The 9,649-nt window shown below is 36.8% G+C and overlaps 1 protein-coding gene across 1 annotated transcript; it reads right to left on the bottom strand.

Moving 5' to 3' along the window:
• Positions 1–8,010: 8,010 nt before the first annotated feature.
• Positions 8,011–9,430, bottom strand: LOC149210037 (short-chain dehydrogenase reductase 2a-like). Its single transcript, XM_089394344.1, has 2 exons — positions 9,247–9,430; positions 8,011–9,109 (listed from the first exon to the last, which is right to left on the bottom strand). The coding sequence occupies exons 1-2, from the start codon at positions 9,315–9,317 to the stop codon at positions 8,302–8,304; spliced, it is 879 nt and encodes a 292-aa protein (XP_089250470.1). The 5' UTR covers positions 9,318–9,430; the 3' UTR covers positions 8,011–8,301.
• Between the last annotated feature and the right edge of the window lie 219 nt (positions 9,431–9,649).

Raw genomic sequence — 9,649 nt, 5'->3', positions numbered from 1 at the left:
CAATGATCCATACCATATATCCAGCACTGCAATGATTCCCTACCATTACCTCTAGCTTGTTGCTCTCCACGTCCCTTTGCAGCTGTATTGAAACACTTATAAGGAAGTGAATTTTATTTCTCACTTGCATCTTGAGGTATTCCCCTCTTTGGTGGTCATATTCCTTTATCTTTCTCATTTCTTTTTGAGTCATGTTTGGGCTCAATTTTTCACTTTGACTTCTCATAACAACGCTTCAAATTTCGGATGGCCTCCTCCAATGATCTAGGCTCAAAGAACTCAATCTGGTCTCTGTATGAAACTGCTAGTCCACTGATGAATCTCTAAAGCTTGGCCTTCTCGTCCTTGAGGTAAGGAACATATCTCAACAACTCCAAAAGTTGGCTAGTATACTAATCATCTGTCATAGAACCTATCTGCAAGTCATAAAACTCCTTAGCTCTATCATCATAGTACCTATTGGACAAGTAATTCTTCTTAAACGGACTTTCAAATGCATTCCAAGTCAAATCCTCCTCATTTATACCTTTGACATTCTTCATGTTTTCCAACCAAATATCTGCTTTACCTTTGAGACTCAAAGTGGCTATCTTTGCTTTCATGTTTTTTGAATAATCATGTAATTGGAAGAATATCATCATACCCAACAACCATGCTTCTGCATGTTGTGATTTCTTCATCTCTCCATCAAAAGGTAGGTGTTTTTTCCTTCTTAAACTCATTTGAAAAGTATCCCCTATCACTCATCCTGTAAGGAAGATAACGATGACGATCATGATGCCTATCAGAACTAGAACTGGAATAGTACCTATGTCAATAACCTCTCCTATTCGAAGTGTCCAACAGCATGCCATCTCTAACTGTGTCAGATCTATCTAACCTATGTCTAGTAAGAGACCTAATTCCATATGCCCCGTTAGTTTTGTCCTCATGTCCATGGCTGATCGGAAGTGGTCCCTATCACTGCAAATCTGACAAACTCTGAAGTAGTATTGCATTCACCTCTACTTGTTTCTCTTGTGCCTGAATGCTTTTCTCATTATCTTCTTTGCAACTCCTTATTTCTTCCTTCAGGCTTCTCAATGTGTCTCTCAAGTTAGAAGAGTGCCCCACACCACGTTGCCCATCTGATGCATAGGGAGATTCTATGTATTCTACCACCTTGCTAGCCATTTTCTCTATTTCCTGAAAGGCATATTATGTCAGCTAAACCAAATCGCAATAAACCAACGTACCTCAGCATAATTTGGGAGGATACCTTGCTTGCAAGATCATCAAATCACATCAAGTTCCTCATGAAAACATTACTATGATCATGATCAACATGATGAAATGAAACATGCACATGGAATTCAAGTGTAAGAGATGAACATGAAACAACATGTATGCATGACCAAGCACCTTCACCCAAGGAGAGTGCAACCATGCTCTGATACCAATTTGTAACACCCCCTCCTGCAAGGTCCACCCAAGCAGCCAAACAGCTGGGGTAAACATGCGATGAGAAAGGTTACTATAAGGGATTCGACTTCCTTGGTGACCTTAAGGAAATGGAATTGACAAAACATATCAAACAAACCCATACACATCAGCAACAACACCCTCAGGAGACATCTCAGCCACCTAGACATCCTGTCCCTCAGTCCCACTAATGATTTAAGCCTTTTAACACCTGGTCTCTCTCATGTTATAGGCATGACAACATCCAACAACTAAAAGTCTCTCTCATAGGCATATGTGGCAACGATTCTGTACTTTTCTCAACAGGCCTGCTCTGGCAACCCCACGATTTGAGCCACTTTTCTAGCCTAGAATCTTGTCTCAACCCAAAACTTGCTACAACATTAAGAATCCATCAAATAGATGATGAAAATGCCGATAAATCAAAAATCAACCTCAGGACTAGGCCTGAGCATCCCCAACCGGGACTGACATTCTGTCAAGCATTGGGCATCAATGGAACTTACAAGTCTAGAATACAAGACATAGCATAAATGACTAAAAGAACTTATGAAACATAACTAGAAGGATCACCTCCTTTTCCATTGAACTATTATATCATCAATTAGGTCTTGCATACATCTATTTAACAATTACAAGTAAATACATGAATTAACAATGGCATGAACAAGTCATATAACCATGCTTATAACCACCATATAACCATATAAATATCATAGATATGAAAACAATTAAATCGACATATAAACCAATGCAAAAGTAAGAGAACTTAGCTTTTCTTTTTAATCATAGGAAAATCCCACGAGGTTCGGGATTTCCACATACCATTCAACCATAGACATGGATGAACCAAATATGTCTCTCAACGAGTCACCCCCGTGGCATATTCCAAGCATAAATGTGGGATCTCATAGAACAACCAATCGAAGAACAACCAAGGGATTCCATAGGTTATACCACCTCCACCCTCACCAAACCGTGATCACATAAAAATTGGTGCTCCAATCACAACCGAACCGAACTTGGAATTCTATCTAGAATCCATCAATATCCTTGAGGAATTTCCCATCTCCTTGTCTCTCAAGCTTTACCGCGATCTAATCACGTATCACTAGGCCCTAAACTAAGACAAGTCTCTCAAGCTTTAGCATAATCTAAACCTGGATCACTAGGCTTTAAATCGAGACCTCTCCCTCAAGCTTTACTATGTATCTCGCCAAATTGGTCAATGGATTCCTAGGCCTTTGGGAACGAACCTTGAGACCACCTTCGCCATGAATTCTGAAATCCATCCAGTAAACCAAATTTCAAAACCGAGATAAACATCTCAACACCATGGAATCCAGAAAAAAGTAAAGCCTAGGCTAAAAAACACTATCATAACCTGCCAAAACCATGCCACTGATAGCAATAGAACCATACACTAACATGCAAAATCATGCATGTCCAAACCAGCTAGGAAATCACACATGAAAAAGTTTACCTGCAATTATTCCTACTAAAATTTCTTGATCCTTCTCTTCTTTCTTGATCCTTTCTTTCCTTCCTTTCCCTTTGCTTGCTTTTCCTTTCTTGATCCAAAGCTAGAGTGCTCCAAGAAAACTCTAAGTGACCAAGAGTGAGAGAGAGAGAGAGAGAATAATGACACAGCTCCAGACTTGAACTGACAAAAAGTTAGCAGAAGCTTTCCCACTGATCTTCAAAAGAATTTTTATTAATGAGGCCTCTAATTTCTTCATTTTCCATTATTTTCCTTCAATGTCCTCCTCACATGTAACTTGTGACCTTTCACCTTACTTTTCTCCTAATTTCCTTTAGTTTCATAAATAGATGTGCCAAAAATGTCATTTTTTCTTTTAATTCCTTTTCCCTAGCCTTTGCCAATTTTCTTCAACTAAAACACACATTTAGTGATGCCCACTAGGATATCTTTGCCCGACATTCAGCTTGGAATAAGTGTCCCTTAACCGTGGTCTCTTTTGCCTTTATTAACTTTTATTACATGAACTTTTCACCAGGGTTGTTATAGTTTTATTCCTAAAAACTAAGTCCTTTTGGATTTCTTTGTAGTTTACTATATTGGGTTTCTTAATGGCATACATTACACACATTCTATTTTACTTGTATTTAAATAGAAGTCATATTTCCGGAGCACTTCATTACATTCATATACCACTGAGGGTTTCGATGTACACTACTGTTTTCTGGAGAATGAATGATATACTTATGCTATGGCATTTTAATTGGTTCCATGGAACAATGTATATAGTTTATAAAAATATTTACTCTTTTCTTTAAATTCAAATCAATATGAGTCAACTGTGCTTATGTTTACTTCTGTACATGTGGATGGAAAACATAATTTTCTCACAATTTCTTTTACTTTGTAAATGAGACTTATGCATTGTGCTCTATGTTGATTTCCTATTGGGTCCAAATTTTCGACTCTTAAGATTTTCTTTGCTTTAGTAAGTAAGAGGGTCTCCTATGACAGTGAAATATGGCCATAGAGCTCTTACTAGGGCTCAATTTTTGGTTTTTGTCATCTTAATACATCTCAGCTCACACCCAGTCATATCTTAGGTGATTAATTAATTTGGCTCTCCTTGCATGCTTCTATATGTGTATGTATCATTGTACATGCTTGATTATTTAGATCAAATTCGTTAAACTAACTTGTAGAATTCCTCTACGCCCCTACACCTGGGTGTCTCAACCAGAAGCAACTCCCAGTCGTGTAGGGTAATGGTCATGTTGGTTTGTATGACAACCTTTCCCAGTTTATAATTTCTGGCCTCATGTTTCACTCCAGTCACAGAATCCAGTATAGTTCAGTAATTCTCGAGTAATAATCACTTGGGTAATTTTCTCTCATTCCTTTTTGTATTTTTCCTTGACTATAGTAACTATGATAACATATCCTTCACCTAATTTCCTAGCGGTCAGGGTATCTTTGTCCTATGCAAATATAATCAGTTACCGTTATCCATGACTATTCTGTATACAGGTAACATATATTAACTAGATGGACGCATGCAGTAATGTATACTATACAAATGAATAACCAATAGAAATTCCTAGGAACAACATGCAAATACATTGTCACATATAGTAATGTATACTTTATAAATAAATAACAAATAAAAATTACCAAAATTTAAATAAATAACATGCAACGCTAGTTTCCTATATCTACTATTTAACTTGTTCCACCTACCACCCTAGTCACACTAGACTTATATATATATATATATATATATATATATCTATATATATATATATATATATATAATATATATATATATATATATATATATATATATATATAGATATAGGTATAGATATATATATCGTTATTTGCATAACATAAATTAACCACGACAATTTCCGTTTCTTAGCCATTCAAGTTATAAATTTAACGAATTACATGACTTCAAAAATTTGTAACTAATAGTGAACAAGAAGACCTCAATGCATCAAAATTATTTGCACATATCACCAGCATAACTTTTATAACCAAACAATAAATGAAATGTCTAACCATGTATTGTCTGGAAATTCACTTAGGAAGACCACTATCCACCCAACCTTGAACTACTACCGCCAGTTCCCCACGAGCCAAGAGCTTCTTGCCAATGAATCCACACCCTTGATGATTCTAGTCAAGGTGTTTGTATGCCTTACTTCCCTAGTAGATTTTTGCTTAGCAGTGTCCCGCTTTCTAGGGTCTTCCAACCTTAATAGCCTACTGTTTTCTATTTCTTTTGCTTTATCAAAAAAGGTACCTTCCCCTTTTTCTTTAAAGACCGCCTTTTTCTCCCGCAATGCTTTATTCACCCTTACTCGGTGTTTTTTTCTACACTGAGTGATTTAATAGATTTTCTCTCCAATCGTATTAAATTTGATTTATCAACTCCTAGGGATTCTTAGGAGTGATTTTAAGGGAAGGTTAGTCTTGAATTTATCCATCAACCTTGGTTTCTTGATCTTGGCAATACTATATTTAATTCCAGTGTTTCTTTCCCAAGTAATTTCGAGTCTTGTCATTTTAGTTAATAAAATTCATTATTACATAATCATAATTTATTGTTTATTCTAAGTCTAGTTCAACATAAAAATAATTCAATCTAAAAAGATATTTACATAGAAGCAAAGGGGTATTACAACAGAAGAATGGAAGAAAATGTACCTTCATCATAGCAAGAAAGGTGTGTAGAATTATTTGTCTTGTGTAGATATCCCTTTCGAATTCAACGATGTGTCATCTTCCCATCCTATCATAATGACCTTATTGATTAAATACCTCCATATTTCAACTATTGAATCAAACATGTCAATGGAATGGTATTTCTCTCAAATGTGTATAATATAAAATAAGTTCCTTTGCAAATCAAGAAAATAAAGAACATCATTCAAAATAAATTCTAGAATCCAAGCCTAACTATGCTAATTCCTGTCCATTTAAAAATTACGTTGTGCCCTTTACATTGTCATATAATAAGATAAATAAATGTTTTGAAGCATAGTGTAGAAAGTAGCATTATCATTAAATGTTAAGAAACCAAACATCTCTGTAGGAATCAAATGAACTTTTCAACAAATCTTCACTTATGTTAATATTGCAATGAGCAACAACTAGATGATCACATTCATGTGATTGACTTTAGTTTTCATTTTGTTCTTGTTTGTTTTTAATCTTCTCCCATGGATCTTTGCATGTCTTTTACCACATTGAACAGAATGGAAATCAGACCTCTCACCTTGATTGTTCCCATCCCCACCTTTGTCATTCTTATTTATGCATCCTATCTTGCTATCTTCTTCTCTATAAGAATCATATGGCTGATTCTTCTCTAACTAGATGATCATATTCATGTGCTTTACTTTAATTTTCATTTTGTTCTTGTTTTTTTTCTAATCTTCTCCCATGGAGATTTGCATCACTTTTACCACGTTGAACACAATGAAAATCAAACCTTTCACGTTGATTGTTCCCATCCCCACCTTTGTCATTCTTATTTCTGCATCCTATCTTACTATCTTCTTCTTTAGAAAAATCATATGATTGAGTCTTCTCTTTTTGAACGAGGAATACAATCTCTCCATTGGGCTCAAAAAATTTTCACACCAAGAAGCTTTGATATATTTAATACGATGACCTACTCCTTCACTTATAGTTGATATATCTAATAGGATGACCGATTGAGTCTTCTCTTTTTGAACGAGGAATACAATCTCTCCATTGGGCTCAAAAAATTTTCACACCAAGAAGCTTTGATATATTTAATACGATGACCTACTCCTTCACTTATAGTTGATATATCTAATAGGATGACCTACTCCTTCACTTATAGAAGCATAAGTTTCTTTATCTTTATTTATCCATATAGAAAACTCCTTATTAACCATAGGTTTGATAGGTTTGTTATTATATCATAAAAATAATTAAAGATAAAGATATACTCTACTCTCTTATTTTTTTCATGACATTTTGGATTGTTCTTTCTGGCCATGAACATCAGACCAATAATTAATATAACAGTGATTTATAAAAAAAAATTAAAAAAATAATAGAAAGTAGTCCACGTGGGGATATGGAATAACAATTTCAACAATAAATTTGATGATCTTCACCATAACTCGAATACAAACTTCTACATCAATTCTCAGGTTTCAAAGGATGTCAATGGTCTTGGAAATATGCCAATGCTCAAACATCAATTCTCAGGTTTTAAAGGATATGCCAATGCTCTTGGAAATATGCCAATACTCAAATTCGCAGGTTTGAAAGAATAGGTCAATGGTATTGGAAATATGGCCATGCTCAAATTAGATGGCTAAAGTCCCATACTTTGACATGCCAAGCTTTCCAAACCTCAGTTTGCTTTAATTCAGGTCCTAAACCTCGTTTGCTTCAATCCATGACCTAAGTTTCACATGAGAAATGGGAGCCAAGTTTTCAATTGTATCGGTAAATGAAATCTGGAGCCCCAATATATCTCCAAGAAATGTACAATCCTTCAAAACAACGCAGAATTGTTGAGAGATGACTGAACTAGAAAGAATTACCAAGGATTACAGAGCTTCCGTGCTTGGGATTGGTCCCCTGAACTGCGTGCACGTTGAAATGGGGTTATTTCACTTTATGTTCGAACATTTTTCTCTTCGTACACTAGCCACCTTCGCTTTATTCGATCCAACTTAATAATTAGATGTAAATCTCAATGAATAAACACAGTACTTTGATACACAAGAATAACTCATTTCAATGAATAAACACAGTACTTTGATACACAAGAATAACTCATTTCAACGCGACCATTTCATTTGCATTTCATTTAGAAATATATCAAACAGAAAGATTTTTCAATTACGATGGATTTGGGGTGCGTATGAGAGATATTGATAGGGATCCTATTTTCCTTCAATCCGCAAAGATAATCTATATCAAAGTGATAATGCAGCAAAATCCATTATGTTAACGTCAATCAATTATTCGAGATTGGGTTTATCGCTGACGAAATCCAATATTCCGAAAAAATATATAATTTAACTTCAACATTTCACAAATTTTTTTCTTCCAGAACACCTAAATGTTGTCCAATTACATGATACGAAAAGTAGTCTAAACAGTAATATATTATCCTAAGGAAGCAGAGGTTGAAATAACGGAAAAACAGTTCGAAGAAAAGTAGATTTTGAAAGGCCTACACACATGAGCATTAAGCCCTCTGCTATACTTGTACAGACATCATCAGTAGAAAAACAGTTCCACGAAAACTACACTTTGAAAGGTTTGCACACATGAGCAGGAAACTCTCTATTCGACTTGTACAAATATCATCGGTAGAGTCCCCACGAGTGATTCACAACAGTGAACCCGCCGTCAACGACAAGGTTATGCCCACTAACATATTTAGACTCATCGCCGGCCAGGTATAGACCCGCCTCCGCAATATCCTCTGCTTTAAGAGTGTGTCCTTGTAAATTTGCAATACTGTCGCAGAAGCCCTCCATGGCAGCCTTATCCTTTTCAGAAATTGACGAGGCGTCCCCTTGTTTGAAATACTGGACTGCAAGAGCCGTGGCCACGCCATAAGGGGAAACAGTGTTCAATCTGATCCCGTATTTGCCAAGCTCGGCCGCGCCGTTTTTAGTCAATCCAAGGATTGCGTGCTTGGAGGCTGTGTAGGAGTAAGGAGCAGCTCCCCCCAGAATACCCGCCACGCTGGTTGTAGAGATGATGCACCCCTTCTTCCGCGGGATCATCACGCGGGCGGCGTGCTTAATGCCGTGCATCACTCCTTTCACGTTTACGTTCATCACTCGATCGAATTGCGCCATATCATACTCTGCTACGCTTTTCACCAAAAAGCTGTCGTTAGTTCCAGCGTTGTTGTACATAATGTCGAGTTGACCATACTTATCCATAGCCAGATCCACAGCCGCGCTCACGTCTTCTTCTTTGCTGACATCACAGTGCACATAAGTTGCCGCAGCTGGAGAAAGGGATTCCGCAAGCTTTCTGCCTGCTTTCTCTGCAACGTCTGCGATTATGACTTTCGCTCCGTGCTTTGCGAACAGCCGAACAATGGCTTCACCTATGCCCGCTGCCCCGCCCGTTACTATTGCAACTTTCCCTTCCAATCTGCTACCACCATGCAATTCATCAAATTAAAAGATCATATATAGTTTCAGAAAATTATTCTTAACAAATTGCAAGCAACGAAAAAAAAGAGAGATATTATGAATGCACAGTGCGACTTGTTCTCATGTTGCAATTACCGTCGCTCTCCATTGTTGCTGAGACTACGAACAGAAGCAACAGATGGATTAGCCTGTCCGTTAGACTCCATTGTTCGATTGGGCAGCGAAATTGAAATTGATCGATTAGTCCGTAGCTGCTGCCTCTCGATGCTGCAAAATAAAGTAGGGACAAGTTATAGAAGAAGCTGGATGGATGTGTATTGTGCGGGTAGTGAGCCTTATTTATACCCTCGAAGATCAAGCTTTGCAGTTAATTGCGTGCAAATTTCTCGCTGAATATGGCTGGTCACATCCAATTTAATATTTCAGCCAATTATTCAATAGGTTATAAGTCGTAGTTCCCATTCACGTGTTTGACAAAACGAAAGATTCCATGGCAACTCGCTCATGTGTTGGACAGCGAGAGGTTGCACTGAAAGGT

The sequence above is a fragment of the Pinus tabuliformis genome, chromosome 1_2 (assembly GCF_031772625.1).
Source record: "Pinus tabuliformis cultivar Carrire ecotype Pingquan chromosome 1_2, CPIR1, whole genome shotgun sequence".
In the NCBI taxonomy this organism is placed as follows: domain Eukaryota; kingdom Viridiplantae; phylum Streptophyta; class Pinopsida; order Pinales; family Pinaceae; genus Pinus; species Pinus tabuliformis.
Note: the sequence above shows the minus strand (reverse complement) of the source record. Positions and strands in the feature narration are given on the sequence as shown.

Bases quoted from the DNA above. Each gene is read 5' to 3' on its own strand.
- LOC149210037 (XM_089394344.1), bottom strand. From the start codon at position 9,317: ATGGAGTCTAACGGACAGGCTAATCCATCTGTTGCTTCTGTTCGTAGT. The intron at 9,110-9,246 runs GTAATTGCAACA...TGGTGGTAGCAG, and splicing joins AGCAACAATGGAGAGCGACG to ATTGGAAGGGAAAGTTGCAA.